At 45.3% G+C, this 19,220-nt stretch overlaps 1 protein-coding gene across 1 annotated transcript in view; it reads right to left on the reverse strand.

The window, feature by feature from the left end:
• The window catches only part of slc2a13a (solute carrier family 2 member 13a), a gene marked incomplete at both ends in the record, with an annotated part of 48,082 nt that extends 29,211 nt beyond the window's left edge, over nucleotides 1-18,871 (reverse strand). Inside the window, 2 exons of the mRNA XM_079494791.1 lie at nucleotides 796-955; nucleotides 18,274-18,871. Coding sequence (XP_079350917.1) covers nucleotides 796-955; nucleotides 18,274-18,871 — 758 coding nt within the window. The remainder of the gene's footprint in view (nucleotides 1-795; nucleotides 956-18,273) is intronic.
• Nucleotides 18,872-19,220: the final 349 nt, after the last annotated feature.

The following is a 19,220-nucleotide window of genomic DNA, read 5'->3' on the forward strand; positions in this document are numbered from 1 at the left end:
AACGACAAAGGAAACCGGCTGGCTGGCTGGCTGGCTGACTGACTGACTGGCTGGCTGGCTGGCTGGCTGGCTGGCTGACTGACTGACTGACTGACTGACTGACTGACTGACTGACTGACTGACTGGCCGGCTGGCCGGCTGGCCGACTGACCGACTGGCCGGCTGGCCGGCTGGCCGGCCGACTGACCGGCTGGCCGGCTGGCTGGCTGACTGACTGACTGACTGAATGGCTGGCTGGCTGGCTGGCTGACTGACTGACTGACTGACTGACTGACTGACTGACTGGCTGGCTGGCTGGCTGGCTGGCTGGCTGGCTGGCTGGCTGGCTGGCTGACTGTCTGTCTGTCTGTCTGTCTGTCTGTCTGTCTGACTGACTGACTGTCTGTCTGTCTGTCTGTCTGTCTGTCTGTCTGACTGACTGACTGTCTGTCTGTCTGTCTGTCTGTCTGTCTGTCTGACTGACTGACTGACTGACTGACTGACTGTCTGTCTGTCTGTCTGTCTGTCTGTCTGTCTGTCTGTCTGTCTGTCTGACTGACTGACTGTCTGTCTGTCTGTCTGTCTGTCTGTCTGTCTGTCTGTCTGTCTGTCTGTCTGTCTGACTGACTGACTGTCTGTCTGTCTGTCTGTCTGTCTGTCTGTCTGTCTGTCTGTCTGACTGACTGACTGACTGACTGACTGTCTGTCTGTCTGTCTGTCTGTCTGTCTGTCTGTCTGTCTGTCTGTCTGTCTGACTGTCTGTCTGGCTGACTGACTGACTGTCTGACTGTCTGTCTGTCTGACTGACTGACTGACCTCCATCCGTCACGCTGCAAGTAGCTGAAGGCTCCATCGATGAGGCTGGCGGTGAGTTGTCCTCCGGTGATGAACAGAGTGTTGACCGTCACCAGCTTTCCCCTCAGGTGTGGCGGGGACGCCTCGGCGATGTACACAGGAACGGTCATGGACGCTATGCCTACACAGGGAGGGTAGCAGAGAGAGTTGTTATGGTGCCATCCATCAAACCTAGTGGTCTCACGGCTGGGGCTAAACATTTACAAATGATGAAAAGAAAATCATAGGGCATATAGGGCATAGCAGTGGGCATGGTTTTCTGGCACCATTGACAAATCTGCCATTCATTTTTGCAAAATATTTATATCAATTATTTCAAGTCTGCTGGAATCAATCCATGCAGGATCCTGGTTGATATTGTGAAAAAAGAAACGCAAAAAAAAAGCACATTTTATATGTAGTATATGATATAATTATTATTATTATTCTCTTCACAGAATCAAAGGTTTTATGGTCATGATTCACCAGGATCCTGGATGGCTTGATTCTATAGGCTTAAAATAAACAATTGATATAAATATTTTTTTGTAAATCTCTATGGGTAAAAATGAAAGGCAGACTTTTCAGTGGTGCCAGAAACCCACGCCCACTGCTATGCCCTGTATTTCTGATGTATTTTTCATGTACGCACGGCACGGCACGGCACGGTACGGCACGGCACGGCACGGCACGGCACGGCACGCACATCAAGCACACAAGCAGCTAACAGCGGGGCGTGTTCCTGACCTTCCTGTGCAGGCAGAATGTTTGATGCTTCTCTTCCACAGGTCTGCAGTACAGAGCCTCATTAGGGACTTTAAAGATGGAGTGGCACAATTTTTGTATTTTTCCAGTTTTTCATGTGTCTATGAGGTGACAGTACTTCATTAGACACCCTGGAGTCGTTTTTATGTGCAATGGTGTATTAACTTTGTATTTAGGGTTTCTTCCTGGAGGCTGAACCCTTGACAGTCAAACGGGCCAATGAAATAAACAGTAATATAGTGACATCACACTATCAGCCCCTCCCCTAACCCCTCCCCCATTATCATACAACTACAGCTGTGGGTGGGTTCAGGCAAACCAGGCATACTTAATGAACTGGTGGGCGTGCCCACATAAAAACGAGATTTTAACAAATACTGTACACTTTTTGGAATAAATTCTTCCTCCTTATATAACAATAAGACCTGATGATCATGTTTTAGGGTGTAAAAAAATCATGGCACTCCATCTTTAAGCAACGACGGCTCCGGCAGTCCGCTCCGGCAACCGGACATGGATCAGTGCTCGATACATAAACCTGCTCTCCGTCGCAGCCCTTTCTACTACGGCAGAACCTACACTTACACGTAGTGTCTACAACGCCATGTCATAACCATGTTTATTGAAATTATAGCTGTCATACAATTACACCGATTGCTCCATCACCTCTCTTATGCTGTGTAATGTGTTGGCATGCTCTGAATGAAGAAATAACACTAATACCATATGTCATATTTAACCATGTTTAACGGTTTTAGAATAACACAGATTGCTCCAGCACCTCCACTGCTGATCATGTCCAGCGCATGTAAGAATTAAGCAATATCTTAATTCTTAAAAATAATGTGTTGATGCTAGACAGACAGGTCAACAACGGGTCTAAGGCACAGGGATCATCTGGAGCTACAGAAAGATATAGTTGGGTATCATCAGCATAGAAATGAAAATTGACTCCGTGATTGGTAATGAGTTCTCCCAACGGCAGTATGTACAGGGAGAATAACAGAGGACCAAGAATCGAGCCCTGAGGAATACCAGAACCGATGTCGTGTTTGTATATGACACATGCTGCATAGACGCGTCACCATGGGAACCAAAAATGGATGGGTTACCCGTAGCCGACGGCCGTTTGCTTAACGATTTTGACAGCTACGGCGATTGCGTATTAGCCGCCGTACTTCCACCTATAGCGGAGCCGTCCTGAAAACCGTCGTTGCTTAAAGTCCCTAATATGTCTGGTTTCACAACCTCAAAGTCTCAGATAACCCCCGACCCGCCGGACCGCACACAGACAGTCATGGAAAAGCATGGCCATCAGGCCATCAGCCACACCTTCACTTTCCTTGAGGCAATCTTTGAACGATCATTAGATCATTAGACTGGCCCAGATGATTGCTTCTGACCTCAACTGGACCTGGTGATGTTCTCTAGAGCCTCTGCTCTCTCTCCAAAGCACCTTATGACCTCCATCTCTCCCCTACCTCTACACAGTATACATGGGCAACTGGCGGCCCGCGGGCCACATGGTGGCCCCCACCTTCACTTAATGTGGCCCTCAGATTCATTTCGGAATACTGATGTATGTTATTGATTTCAGCTGTTACAATTCCAAACATGCAAACATGACCCGCTTTAATTACTTACAGTCTAAATTAGTAGCTTGCCTGAGTAGTATTACAAATAATGTTATTGTCTTTTTTATGTCCAATATATTTGTATTTAGTTAAAATGACTTTTCAGGATTCAGGATTCAAATATAGCAAAAACAGCTGATCTACAAGTACAAAACGCGTCGCGATGCGACGCGTTTTGAACTTGTAGATCGGCTATTTTTGCTACGACATGCATGCAATGTGGCCCCTCTGGAGTGAGTGTGGAAATATAATGGCCCTCTCCATCGTCAAAGTTGCCCACCCCTGCTCTATAACCTCCATCTCTCTCCCACCTAATTCTACAGAATACCTGACCTCTATCTGTCACCACTCCATGGATGGATGGATCAGCCCCTCCTCTCTCTCTAATAATAATAATAACAACACTTTATTTGTATAGCACCTTTCATGACATACAATGCAGCTCAAAGTGCTTTACAGAGCAATGGAGAAAGAAAGAAAAGAAAAGCAAGGCATAAAACATTAAATATAATAGCAGTAATGCAATACAGTGAGGAGGACATGAATAACACAACATTTAAAAGATCAATTAAAAGCAAGAGTGTAGTTTTCAACTTTTATTGATCCTGGTTTGTTTGTTTTGTTTTCTGTTGTCCTTTTTCTTTGGGGTGAGAATTCAATGTAATTATTCTTGTACATTATACTTGTGGGGTTTATTAAGAGAAGCTGTTAATGCCACAATCATTTCTCAACTCCAGTATTTAAATAATGCTTCTGTGAAAAAAAACAATAAAAAGAGTTTAAAAAAAAAAAGAAAAAGCAAGAGCAAGTAGAAGTGGGTCTTGAGCTGTGTTTTAAAAATGTCTACAGAGGCTGCCTGTCGAAGGTACAGTGGGAGTTTGTTAAACTACAGAGGCTGCCTGTCGAAGGTACAGTGGGAGTTTGTTAAACTACAGAGGCTGCCTGTCGAAGGTACAGTGGGAGTTTGTTCCACGCCGTCAGCCCATAGAAGCAAAAAGCTGCTTCCCCGTATTTTTTTGTTGCCATTTTTTTAGGCACAGCGAGCAGGCCAGCAGTGGAAGACCTGAGGGGGTGGTTTGGAACATATTTAGGCAGGCAGTCATGTAGGTAGGAAGGTGCGAGACCATTGAGAGCTTTATAAACAAGTAAAATAATTTTAAAATCAATCCTAAAAAAACTATCCTCTACTCCACTGGTTCTCAAACTGTGGGTCCGGACCCCCAGGGAGGTCCCCACATGATTTTTAAGGGACCAAGCCCGAAGGGACTTTTGGTCCCTTATTGTATTCTCGTTTTTTTCTTCTCCTTCTTCTTCTTCTGCAAAAAATAGCAGTTCTGGCTTAACTGTGCAGTCGAAACTTGGCAATTTGGTAGAGGGCTATGCCAAATGCTGAGGACGCGAAGCCAACGACCAGGGTTACAAAATCGTGGGATAAAACTTTTGTAGTGGAGCCTCCTCGCCACTTCCGTTTCGTCATATTTATCCTAATATAAATAGAAAACATCTAAGGCTATAGCTTGTTGCTTAGCAGAAAAGGAAATAAAAAAATATATTTTCGTGAACGGAAATGGAAGACTACCTCATGCCAAACTTTCATGTTCTGACTTTTGACCTCTGACCTTCAGATCACCCACCATTTTGAATTATATGAAAAATCTACCTCCTCCCAGGGTGGCGGCCCAGTTCCGGCAAGTCAACCGCCTCCGAAGCGGTAGAGAAATGACAGTTACCGTGTGGGGGTCCCCGGGGAGTCCCCGGAACATCCAGACCCCCAGGAACGCGCCCAGGGGGCCGGGCCAGTGTGGGGGTCCCTCTACTGTACCCTCTACTGTACTGTACTGTACTGTACTGTCCTGGCACACCCAAAATCATCATATATACATTCAGTTAATATGTGCGTGTGTGTTTGTGTGTGTGTTAGGTTGCACACAGGTGGTGAAAAACAACCATGCTGTTTTCGTGCTCAGACCCACCCAGCCACCCAGACACCCAGCCAGCCAGCCACCCAGCCACATAGCTCCGTAAGGGAGTGGTTGCACCACTCAAAAATCCACCGTAGGAGCTACTTCCTGTCAAGAAATTCCTTGCAGATGATTTGCTGGAGTTTGGAAGTGCTCGTTGACTATCACTCAACAGCCCATGTGTACCACCTGTTTAGAATGTGCACATAATGCAGGAGGCAGCAGGAGGTTGCTTTACTGATAACGAGCGCTTCCATACTCTGATACTTAGAAAATAATCATCTGCAAGGAATTTATTGACAGGAAGTAGCTCATAACATGTCTACGGTAGATTTTTATTAAACAAACACTTTACAGATTGAAAGAGGACAATTCAAGCTTTCCCTACAGCTGCAATGTTGGTGATTTTGACGTTGTTTAATATAATTAGAGAGGACTTTTCTGTTTGGATGGATGGGCTGTCTATGGGAAGTATCACCTAGGTATCACCTTGCTGGCAAGATGGCTGCGGTCTGAATATGGCCAATTCCAGGTGTTGTGAGCTTGTACATCTGCTATTTTCACAATATTTATCTGTGGAACCGAGTCAAATTAAATTGAATGTCGCAACTTATACATTCCAAGTGCGTATCAGGGTGGGGGGATCCCCAGGTCAAATATGATTATTTTGGGGGGGTCACAGCCTGAAAAGGTTGAGACCGACTGCTCTACTCTATTCTCTCGCCTGGTTCTTTCCTCTCCCTCTCAACTGACGCTGCAACCGTCTCCTTTCTCTCGTCGTAGAAATGTAGATGTAAACATTTAATAATACCCCTTTATGAAAGAGTATCTCCTCTAAGTTGAGGTCCAGCCATTTCCTCTGAGATGATCTCATCTGTCACACCCCTGTGGTGCTGTCTTACTGTCCCATTTGTTGAACTGATAGGCTCAAGGTCTTGAGGCTATGTTGGGGGCTGGCTGTTGTGGGAGTGAAGGCTATAAAGGCTGTGATCATATGTTACTCTGGGAGTCAGACTGGGGTTTCCAATTTGCATGAACAGGTCATGTACATTTGGAGGCCATCGATATTGTCCTTTTCTTTTTGCTGAGGTTTGCGTGATCTGCGCAAAAGGACAGTTAACCCATTTTGGGCGGGAACCCCTTTTGGTGTTTTAAACATTATGTTATAATTTAGCTATTGAAAAATAGCAGATCTACAAGCTCATAGCGCGCCGCCGAGTGGCGCGCTACGAGCTTGTAGGTCTGCTATTTTTTTTAAATCGTGAAAATATTTATTTCAGAAAACTGGAGGATTTAGAAGGATTTTTTTTAATTTTGAGGTCAGGCCTAAATGGGTCAAATAATAAGGGACAATATCGGTGGCACCCAACTGTAAGTCTTGGCTCCTTACTCGAGTAAAATCCTCATACTTCCAAACTCTGAATTCTTGTGTTGCCTCATTATTATATGTATTGTCTTTCTGAGCATGTGTCCTACAGACTGCCTTAACACTCTCCACTATCTGCCTTTGACCGTCACTGCCCTCTGTCCACCGAGCCGGGAGCACGCCCGTGTCCGCCAGCTCCTTGGTAATATGAAACCCTCAGAACTGAGCCACGAAACAGTCCAACGGTCATGGTGACCTCTCCCTAAGGGGTCCAGGTTGAGTCTGAAGAGGTGAGTGCTAGACTCCACCCCACGACCTCAGACGGGCCCCCTTCAGAGTTCAGACGCCAGCTCATTCCCTGGCACAACATGATGCCACAATGACTTATTTTCCACACATGCTATGAAACTTTGCACGCACATTCCCACTAGGCCAAAGAGGAACCGCCATCCTTTTTTTTTTCATCGCCTCTTGGTCGCGCTACGCAACCCAGTTCACAACATATTGCCCTATGTTGTAGTGGGGTGTGATTTGGGCTCTGCTGTAAGTGGAGATGAGGGGCGTGGCTCATAGGAGCAGTGTCAGGGTTTATTGAATAATAATAATAAAACTTGAATTGTATAGCACCTTTCATGACATGAAATGCAGCTCAAAGTGCTTTACAGAGCAATGGAGAGAGAAAGAAAAGAAAAGCAAGGCATAAACATAAAAAAAATAGTAGCAGTAATGCAATTCAGTGAGGACATGAATAACAAAACATGTAAAAGATCAATTTAAAGCAAGAGTGTAGAAGTGGGTCTTGAGCTGTGCTTTAGAAATGTCTGCAGAGGCTGCCTGTCGAAGGTACAGTGGGAGTTTGTTAAACTACAGAGGCTGCCTGTCGAAGGTACAGTGGGAGTTTGTTAAACTACAGAGGCTGCCTGTCGAAGGTACAGTGGGAGTTTGTTAAACTACAGAGGCTGCCTGTCGAAGGTACAGTGGGAGTTTGTTAAACTACAGAGGCTGCCTGTCGAAGGTACAGTGGGAGGTTGTTAAACTACAGAGGCTGCCTGTCGAAGGTACAGTGGGAGTTTGTTAAACTACAGAGGCTGCCTGTCGAAGGTACAGTGGGAGTTTGTTAAACTACAGAGGCTGCCTGTCGAAGGTACAGTGGGAGTTTGTTAAACTACAGAGGCTGCCTGTGGAAGGTACAGTGGGAGGTTGTTAAACTACAGAGGCTGCCTGTCGAAGGTACAGTGGGAGTTTGTTAAACTACAGAGGCTGCCTGTCGAAGGTACAGTGGGAGTTTGTTAAACTACAGAGGCTGCCTGTCGAAGGTACAGTGGGAGTTTGTTAAACTACAGAGGCTGCCTGTCGAAGGTACAGTGGGAGTTTGTTAAACTACAGAGGCTGCCTGTCGAAGGTACAGTGGGAGTTTGTTAAACTACAGAGGCTGCCTGTCGAAGGTACAGTGGGAGTTTGTTCCACGCCGTCGGCCCGGAGAAGCAGAACGGCAGGTGTTTGTGACTAACGAGGTTCATCTCTATTCAATAGTGTTGGGCGCGGCCCTTGGCCACACAGACTGAAGAAGATACACACAGAGAGATGAAAGTGCAACAGAAGACCAACTGAACTGAAATCAGTGTGGCAGGCAATGTTCCCAGCACGGCTGGGCTGACTTTATTTTGACTTTTAAGTAGGGATGCACCGAAAGGGACGTTTTTGGCCCGAAACCGAATACCAAATATATGAAACAGTTGGCCGAAAACCGAATACCGAATATCCGATATATATATTAATATCATATATCTTTTTTCCTACCATTGCTGTCATGGCCGTACCTTAAAGCTACCTGATTTATGGAGAAAGAAATGGTCCATAAAACATTTATTCAGCTCTTTTGAATGCATTAATTGCATACACTATTCGGTGATATATGTTCTGCCTATTCGGGCCGAAACCGAATAGGCCGAAAATGCATTTTTAGCCATTTTCTACCGAATATTTTCTGCAGCCGAATATTCGGTGCATCACTACTTTTAAGAGTATATCTATAATGTTTAACCAAGTGTCTGGTGTGGAGCCAATGAACGAGTGAACCTGCATGGAGTGTCTGTCCTTCCATGTGACTGAGAGGACCAGGAAATGGACCAGGAAATGAATGGACCAGGACCAAGGACTGTCTAAAGAGGACGAGACGCGAAGACCGTATGGGAGACGCCATGTTGCTTATGGTGCTCCATGGAAGGAAAGAAACATGCGCAGTTGAGACCAAGGAAGCTGAACGCGGAAGTGTTGGCTGCATATAGCCCATTGCGCATGTTTCTTTCCTTCCATGGAGCACCATAAGCAACATGGCGTCGCCCGTACGGTCTTCGCGTCTCATCCTCTTTAGACAGTCCTTGACCAGGACCAGGAAATGAATCCCAATGCATTTTTCCCATAGACATTTCAAAAAGTATTTATTTAAAGACATTTACGCCGCGGACAAAGCCAACTCGAGTCGTGACAACTCATGACAACACAAACAATATTTTGGACCAAACAAATAATTACAAAGAAGAAAAACAAACAAAAAAAGTGTTGTAAACTGCCGTTTTTTTCTTCTTTCTAATTATTTTTTCGGCCCCAAAAATTGTGTTTGTTGTCATGATTTGTCACGACTCGAGTTGGCTTTGTCGGCGGTCGTAAACGTCTTTAAATAAATACTTTCTGAAATGTCTATGAGGAAAATGAACGGAGAATCATTTCCTGGTCCATGGTAGGGGGCGGGACTGCGACGCTCTATACAGGCTCTGCGTAATTTCTTTTTTATAGCGGTTTGTATATCTGTCTGTGCTGGGTGTGTTTGTTAACGCATTCAAAACGGGAACCCCTTTTGGTGTTTTAAGCATTATGTTATGCTTTAGCTGTTGAAAAATAGCAGATCTACAAGCTCGTAGCGTGGCACCGAGTGCCGCGCTACGAACTCGTAGATCTGCTATTTTTGAAAAATCGTGAAAATGTGGCGCAAATCTTTGAATATATATTCTTTCAGAGCGAACGTTTTTAACTCAAATCTTTGCTTCTGGGAGGTCCCTGGAACAACATACTTTCAGATGGGGGTCCCTGGAACAACATACTTTCAGATGGGGGTCCGCAGCCAAATACAGATCATTCTGGGGGTCCTTGACGTGAAAAAGGTTGAGCACCGCTGACATAGAAACAGGTTTTTCAGGAAACTTTTAGGATTTAGAAGCCATTTTTAGTATAGAATCGTCCTCAGGTCTAAAAGGGTTAACAGCTACTGTAATGTTATCCATCATTTCATTGCTGGTACACGATAACCTGGTACACGATAACCTGGTACACGATAACCTGGTACACGATAACCTGGTACACGATAACCTGCATGTCCTGGCGGCTCCGAGGAACACGTCTTTATGCTGCTGGTACACGATAACCTGGTACACGATAACCTGCATGTCCTGGCGGCTCATTGCTGGTACACGATAACCTGGTACACGATAACCTGCATGTCCTGGCGGCTCATTGCTGGTACACGATAACCTGCATGTCCTGGCGGCTCCGAGGAACACGTCTTTATAGTCCATCCTGGTACACGATAACCTGCATGTCCTGGTACACGATAACCTGGTACACGATAACCTGCATGTCCTGGTACACGATAACCTGGTACACGATAACCTGCATGTCCTGGTACACGATAACCTGCATGTCCTGGTACACGATAACCTGGTACACGATAACCTGCATGTCCTGGTACACGATAACCTGCATGTCCTGGTACACGATAACCTGGTACACGATAACCTGCATGTCCTGGTACACGATAACCTGCATGTCCTGGTACACGATAACCTGGTACACGATAACCTGCATGTCCTGGTACACGATAACCTGCATGTCCTGGTACACGATAACCTGCATGTCCTGGTACACGATAACCTGCATGTCCTGGTACACGATAACCTGCATGTCCTGGTACACGATAACCTGCATGTCCTGGTACACGATAACCTGCATGTCCTGGTACACGATAACCTGCATGTCCTGGCGGCTCATTGCTGGTACACGATAACCTGCATGTCCTGGTACACGATAACCTGCATGTCCTGGCGGCTCATTGCTGGTACACGATAACCTGCATGTCCTGGCGGCTCATTGCTGGTACACGATAACCTGCATGTCCTGGAGGCTCCGAGGAACACGTCTTTATAGTCCATCCTGTAACCTGCATGTCCTGGCGGCTCCGAGGAACACGTCTTTATAGTCCATCCTGGTACACGATAACCTGCATGTCCTGGCGGCTCCGAGGAACACGTCTTTATAGTCCATCCTGGTACACGATAACCTGCATGTCCTGGCGGCTCATTGCTTGTACACGATAACCTGCATGTCCTGGCGGCTCCGAGGAACACGTCTTTATAGTCCATCCTGGTACACGATACCCTGCATGTCCTGGCGGCTCCGAGGAACACGTCTTTATAGTCCATCCTGGTACACGATAACCTGCATGTCCTGGCGGCTCCGAGGAACACGTCTTTATAGTCCATCCATGGTACACGATAACCTGCATGTCCTGGCGGCTCCGAGGAACACGTCTTTATAGTCCATCCTGTATTTAATGTTTGGTAGTGGAATGTTGACATGTTTGATTCATTAGGTGCCGTGTGTCCATAAGACAATGTTCCTTCTGGATATACTGAAGCTTATCTTATCTAACTGTAACTTGCATACTGTACACACACAGGCAGCGGCGGCCGAACGGATAGCGGCGCGGTCTTGATACCGGAAGGTTCCTAGTTCGAATCAGCCGTCCGACACGTTAAAATTACCACCGCTGAAGTGCCCTTGAACAAGGCATTGAACCACTACGATGAAATGTGTTCTATGAGCAGGGCCTGGCTGGAAACAAGTTCTTGAGCTTAGCCCAGATACCCTGGGTAAATATAGATTTCATTTCATTTCACACACACACACACACACACACACACACACACACACACACACACACACACACACACACACACACACACACACACACACACACACACACACACACACACACACACACACACACACACACAGTGTTAGGTTTTAACAGAGGTTAGGTTTAGGGATTAATAGGGTTGGGGTTAAATGCCTGATTTAGCAAATGTTGTGCACCAAAAACCGCAGTACTACAAGCTCACAATGCATCGCGCTGCAATGCGCTGTGAGCTTGTACATCTGATATTTTCAGCACTAGTTAAAGGGTTAACAACGGGTTACAAATGGCCCGAAATAATTTAAAAATGGCGTTCATAAAATCTGCATGTGTGCGTGCGTGCGTGTGCGTGCGCTCGCGTGCATGCGTGCGTGTGTGTGTGTGTGTGTTGTCTCCAGCTGGCTCCTGATAAGCTCTATTAATAGACCCTCTGCCGCTTCCTTTGTCTCCTCCCCCTGTCCCCATCGCCATGACGGCCGCCACGACGGCATGGCTACCTGTTGCTATGGCGACGGTCTGCCCAGGAAACCAGCCACGGCACCATGGCCCTTGGAGACAGCACGGTGATGTAGCGGCTCCGGGAAGACGATTCAATGTTCATGGAGCAACCAGCAGGCATTCCTCTGTGTGTGCGTGCGTGCGTGCGTGCGTGCGTGCGTGCGTGCGTGCGTGCGTGCGTGCGTGCGTGCGTGCGTGCGTGCGTGCGTGCGTGCGTGCGCAAAACTTCAAAAATGTCCATCAGACTGGTCAAATAAGATATTTAACTAAACATAAATGTAACGTGAAAATAAAAAATATATATATTTATATATATGTAGTTACCGTGTATAAGGTAGATAGATTTGGTGCTATTGTAATTCACTGAGCAGTGAAGCAAAGATGCTATAAGGACTACTACTGAGTAACGATCGGTATAATGCATACCTTTACAGAATACACCAAAGACAACAAACACAGATCTATTGCAATACAGTACTCATCCCTTTCAACTGATATTCCCATTTCATTCTTTCTTTTTCTTTTTGCTGTCACCACCTTCCACCTTCCTATCCAACACTATTCCCGCACTGATACACAACATGACATGTGCATAGTATTACATTACATTACATTACAGTCATTTAGCAGACGCTTTTATCCAAAGCGACTTACAATAAGTGTATTCAACATAGGTAGGGAACAAAAACTACTAATCACCAGAAGTCTTTAGTGCATTTTCTGCAAAAACAAGCAACCAAGAGTATACCTAGCGCTAAGGTAAAAGTGCAATATATCAGCTACCTATTTCCTTAACCGGATGAGACAAAATAGCTAAATCAAATGAGCATGAGCTAAAACAATTAAGTGTATCGACTAAACAAGATCCAATAAACAATACAACAATAGAAAACAAACGTTCGTACAACTAGTTAACAACAAGTAGGTCAGGCAGTATCAACCTATACAGCTAATTGGCATTGCCGTAACCGTGCCATTTAACAATCAATAATTACAGTATAACAGCCTGTTGAAGGGTGGTAAAGTAAAAATAAGCAAATACAAAGGGATGTTTAATTGCAATGTATCGACTGCAGAAGTGAAATAAACAACTTGTCTGGGAGTCCATTATCTTGGTCAAAGGTACTCTGGCTCTGGCAAACTCAGTCCCTCTGCACATCCATTCACTGTAATGATCTCTCGTTCCCTCTTTCAGCACCACGGACAGCTCAGCCCCCCCTCCCCACACACACACACAGTCAAAGGGAGTTGAGCTCCCTGAGTCTTGTCAAGCAAGCCTCAGAGTCCACAGTCTGAGAGTGGCTCTCTGCAGTTAGACCACACACTGTTGAGGAACACACTTGCATTACCGGATATGTCATTATACTGTGACCCACTGTACCATGCTGTACAAGTGTGTCACAGTAAACACACTGTAAAGTTGTTGTTTTTGTGATAGTTAGAAACAATGCAATAATACAAATCAAATGTATTGAAATTTGAAATAAGAAAATATTGAACTATAGCCTAGAGTTCTAGAGTCCCCTATAAAAAATGTACTATTATATTATTTTATTTTCTATTTTCAATGCACACATTAATCAGGCTACCAGGACTGCCTTCTTTCAACTGAGAAACAAACTGAGAATTCACCCTTTGTCAAGTCCCGCCTGTGGTTCTGCCCCTCTTCGCACCCATTGGTTGCCATGTCGTGGTCGGACAAAAATCCTCTCTCTCCATCCACTACCATTGAAATAACAGGTTTTTCAGTTGCTTCGTATTGATATTCTGTGCGTTCAATTCTTATTTTAAACTTGGTGTCAGTAAAAAGGAACATCACAGGTGCAGCACGGTGACTGCAGGGCATATCATGTTTGTTTTCCAAAAAAAGATGTTTTACCAAATTCAACATAAACAAGGCGGAACCAGGGCGGAACAAGGCAGAAAGAGCCTGCTGGTTGGTCAGCCAGGGACCAATCAGAAGGCTGACAAAGGGTGAAGTCGGTTAGGTCGTTAGAAGATGCAAAAACGTTGATCCATGCTATTGTTTTCTCCAGACTTGATTACTCTCTCTGGCCTGCCAAAGAAAACAACAGGCAGGCTACAACTTGTGCAAAACACAGCATGCCAGCGTTTGAACAAAAACTAAGATGAGCGAGCATATTACTCCAGTTCTAGCCTCATTACACTGGCTCCAAGTTGATTTTATTTTACTTTTGTATAAAGCTCTAAACGGTCTTTGCACCTTCCTATACCTCCACGACTGCCTGCCTAGTTATGTCCCCAGGCCACCCTCTTATAGGTCCTCAAGTGCTTGCCTTGCACTGCTTGATTTGCTGCTGGTTTTATGCCCTTTGCTATTGCCTCAACGTTATTCTGTTTCTGTTTGTTTTACTGATATTTCATATATATAATATATATTTTTAAACTCTTTTATTGTTTGTTCTCTGCCTTGTAAAGCACTAATTTACATCACTGATATATATATATATTTTTTTTAACTCTTGTATTGTTTGTTCTCTGCCTTGTAAAGCACTGAGCACCAATTCAACCATTCGGCCTGCAATGTGAATCCTCACAGCCTTATATCATATGCAGCAGGTAGGAAGTGACTCATGTATAAGCAGCCACTATGAATATATTTAAAGACGGATCTAATAGAGAGCTGTCTGAAACCTCACAAATACACGTAGGAAGAGTAAAAGAGGAAGCTGAAGATGGGATGGGTCATTCATTTATAGCCTACTATGTGATCGTATAAAACGTATCAAGATCTGATGGCAATTTGAATCAAAATCGGATTATTTCGAATGCCAATATCAGGGTTTTTATATCCATGAAAATTCCCCAGATCAATCTGGGAAGCCACAGTATTCCACACAATTAGAAAATGAAAACCAAACCAAACCAGAACCAGTGGTGCAGAAAAGGTATAGGCTATTCACATTTCTTACTTAAGAAGAATTATCAATACTCATAGCTTGTGAGCTTGTAGATCTATTTTCAAATGGCCGAAATATGGTGAATTGGTTACTGTATAGGCCTAATAATCAAATTCTACAAAGTAATTAGTAACTCAAGTGTTCACATAATTGTATTAAAAGTACAATATTTGCCATTTTAGAAGTGGTGAAGTAAAAGTAGGCCAGAGGTGTATCTACAATAAGGCGAGGGCAGGCGTCCGCCTGTCCAAATCCATTTCTGGCCTGGCCAAAATCCATACAATGAGAAAATAAAGGACAAAAACAAGACCTGAAGAATTAATGGACAGCTGATTGGCCGTTGCGGTAGAGCGCGACCCTCAATCACCCATTGGAATGTAAATGCATGCCTTTCAGCCTTTGTATCCTATACTGTCTGGCAGGTATACTGTACTGCTACGATTGTGCGCGGGGAGACGGCAATTAACACATCTTAACACATCTTGTCTGCCCAAAACGTAATTCCTGGATACGCCACTGAAGTAGGCTATACTGAAATGTATAATTACTCCAGTAAAAATACCTAAAAGTGTACAGTAGCCTATACTTATAAATGAAGGCCTACTCAGGCCCGCGGGAAGTACTTTACACTAGCAGGGGCTGAACGTGTACCTGGGGGTGTGCGCGCGCAGCACGCGCCGCAAAAATGCGCGTGCACGCGCATCATGCACGCGCATTTTCGCGCATTTTCACACGCAAACGTGGCCTTTACTTTCCCTCTCCACACGCAAGTTATATATGAACGAACTGACACAGGCAATTAACCAGGATAAGGTGCCAATACTGTGATACAGCATATTTAAATCTGCTGTATCACAGCAGATTTAAGCACCCCCTCCCCCCCTGCCTGGGGGGAGGGGGTGCTACAGCCCCCCCAGCACCCCTACTTCCCTCAGCCATGGGCCTACTGCTTCCACTGCAAGGCATCAATGAAAAATTGGAAAATAACATTTTCTGATGCATGTGTGAGCGGAGAACCACAAACAATGTACTGGAGATGACCCGGCCGAACCAAATGCCGGTCCACAAGATTCCATACAGCACCAAGATACCCATGTACCTGTCTAAATACTTCACCAAGATACCCATGTACCTGTCTAAATACTTCACCAAGATACCCATGTACCTGTCTAAATACTTCACCAAGATACCCATGTACCTGTCTAAATACTTCACCAAGATACCATGTACCTGTCTAAATACTTCACCAAGATACCATGTACCTGTCTAAATACTTCACCAAGATACCCATGTACCTGTCTAAATACTTCACCAAGATACCCATGTACCTGTCTAAATACTCCACCAAGATACCCATGTACCTGTCTAAATACTTCACCAAGATACCCATGTACCTGTCTAAATACTTCACCAAGATACCCATGTACCTGTCTAAATACTCCACCAAGATACCCATGTACCTGTCTAAATACTTCACCAAGATACCCATGTACCTGTCTAAATACTTCACCAAGATACCCATGTACCTGTCTAAATACTTCACCAAGATACCCATGTACCTGTCTAAATACTTCACCAAGATACCCATGTACCTGTCTAAATACTTCACTAAGACACCCATGTACCTGTCTAAATACTTCACCAAGATACCCATGTACCTGTCTAAATACTTCACCAAGATACCCATGTACCTGTCTAAATACTTCACCAAGATACCCATGTACCTGTCTAAATACTTCACCAAGATACCCATGTACCTGTCTAAATACTTCACTAAGACACCCATGTACCTGTCTAAATACTTCACCAAGATACCCATGTATCTGTCTAAATACTTCACCAAGATACCATGTACCTGTCTAAATACTTCACCAAGATACCATGTACCTGTCTAAATACTTCACCAAGATACCCATGTACCTGTCTAAATACTTCACCAAGATACCCATGTACCTGTCTAAATACTTCACCAAGATACCCATGTACCTGTCTAAATACTTCACCAAGATACCCATGTACCTGTCTAAATACTTCACCAAGATACCCATGTACCTGTCTAAATACTTCACCAAGATACCCATGTACCTGTCTAAATACTTCACCAAGATACCCATGTACCTGTCTAAATACTTCACCAAGATACCCCTGTACCTGTCTAAATACTTCACCAAGATACCCATGTACCTGTCTAAATACTTCACCAAGATACCCATGTACCTGTCTAAATACTTCACCAAGATACCCATGTACCTGTCTAAATACTTCCTTAATGTCAACGAAGTCCACCCCCATAACACTAGAGGGAGCGCAACTAACCATGTACAACCCAGATTCGGCACAAACAAGGGACTAAATTATTTTCGCTCCTATGCCACCAAAATGTGGAACGCCCTACCAACAGTCATTAAGACATGCAAATCCCTTGACTCCTTCAAAACCGCTCTCAAAGGGCACCTACGGACGGCTGCAATTCGAAACTGGCCTCTGTAAAACATGAATCCCCCCCCCCCCCCCACCCACCCACCCCTTTTCCCCTCACTGTATGTATGTATGTTTGTTTCTTTCCTTTTTTAACTATATGATGATTTTTTTTGTTTTGCTATATAGAGTATATTTGTACGTCTAATTGTTATGATGAATTGAACATGGAGGGCCCTATTGTAAACAGGTGTAATGCTTTATGGTGTAGTCCACAGTTAACAGTTTTGTCTTGAGTTGTGCTTGAAATGTACTGTAATTCTCCAATCTGTTAATCAATCAATCAATCAATCAATCAGCGATCACCTGCGCCAACCACTGGAAAAACGTGATATAGAGCAGGGGTTCTCAACCCGTGGGTCGCGACCCCTCGGGGGTCGTCAGATTATTTTGAGGGGTCCCCAAATTATTATTATTATTTTTTTTCAACTGAATGGCTGGAAAATGGAAATGAAGAGTTTACATAGACACAGTACATGCATACACGTTCCTTAATGATTATATCTGGTTTCAGTATTCATTTATGATATATATATATTTTTGCAGTCAGTTTGTATTGGCAGTGGGGCGGGGGGTCACGAGACATGGCCAAAGCAGGGGGTCCGGGGGTCCCCAGACAAAAACGTTGAGAACCCCTGAGAAGAAGACTTCCTTCCACTGAACAGTGAACGCTGCATAAAACTTCTACTATCTGTCGATTGAAATGTATTATCTGTTGAATTGATTACAACTATTGACTAAAACATGTTTCGTCATAAAACTGTATTCATCATGAATGCAATGCTGCTATTCAAGAAGTTGCTCCAAAATGACGCACGTTACGCGCGTTTGGGCTTTGGGGGCTCCAGTGAGTCCAGTCCACACTTACCGAGTCCCACTCCCACCACGAGTCGTCCCACCAGCAGAACCTCTCTGCTGGGCGCGGCGCTCATCACGACCCCGCCGGCGGCGAAGGAGAAGCTGGCCAGCAGGATGCACGCCCTCCGGCCGAACAGTCCGTTGAGCACGCCGCCCAGCGGCGCGCTGAGCGCCGCGGCGGCCACGGTGCTGGAGACCAGCAGCTCCTGCCACAGCGCGGAGAGGTTCATCTCCCTGCGGAGCAGCAGCATGGCGCCGGAGATCACGCCGGTGTCGTAGCCGAACAGGAAGCCTCCCAGCGCGGAGAACGCGGCCAGGACGTACACGAACGCCGGCGTGTCGTCCCGCTGGAACTGCCGGCGGGCCGCTCGCTCCAGGTCCCCCGTGGTGGACGTGGTGGTGGAGGAGGACGGGGCGGCCGCCGCCGCGGTGGCACCACCGGCGCTGCTGCCCGCATCCCCCCGGCTGCTGATGCTGCTGGCTTCGGACGGAGCTCTGATGAGACCCCGCTCCCCTCCGTCGTTCACTTTCCTCCTGATCCGATCGCCCATCAGGCTGCTCAGACTACGCAGGTTATAGTCATGATGCTCGCCCGACTGTCGTGACATTAGATGCCGGGCAATTAATGTCCACACTTGTATTTGTTATAATAATAATGAGAATAAAATAATTGCATGTGACTATATTTGATGAAAATAAAAACTTCTATTTCCCCCGCCGCGGACTTAATACGCTACCGTCACATAAGAGGCGGTGCGGCTGATTGATGCTTTAAATCCCGTCTCCTGGTCAGATGTTGTCCAGAACAGAAGGTGATAAAAGTTTGGTTCTGTTCCATCAGAGGGTCAGAGTGGTGGTGGAAGGAAGGCGCGATCAGATCACAAGTCACACAACAAGCCAGCTGGTTCTTCTGGCGAGGGCAGTGGATTGACTGCATCCGCACCTGCGATATCCATG

Source organism: Electrona antarctica (genome assembly GCF_951216825.1).
Source record: "Electrona antarctica genome assembly, chromosome: 23".
Classification (NCBI taxonomy): domain Eukaryota; kingdom Metazoa; phylum Chordata; class Actinopteri; order Myctophiformes; family Myctophidae; genus Electrona; species Electrona antarctica.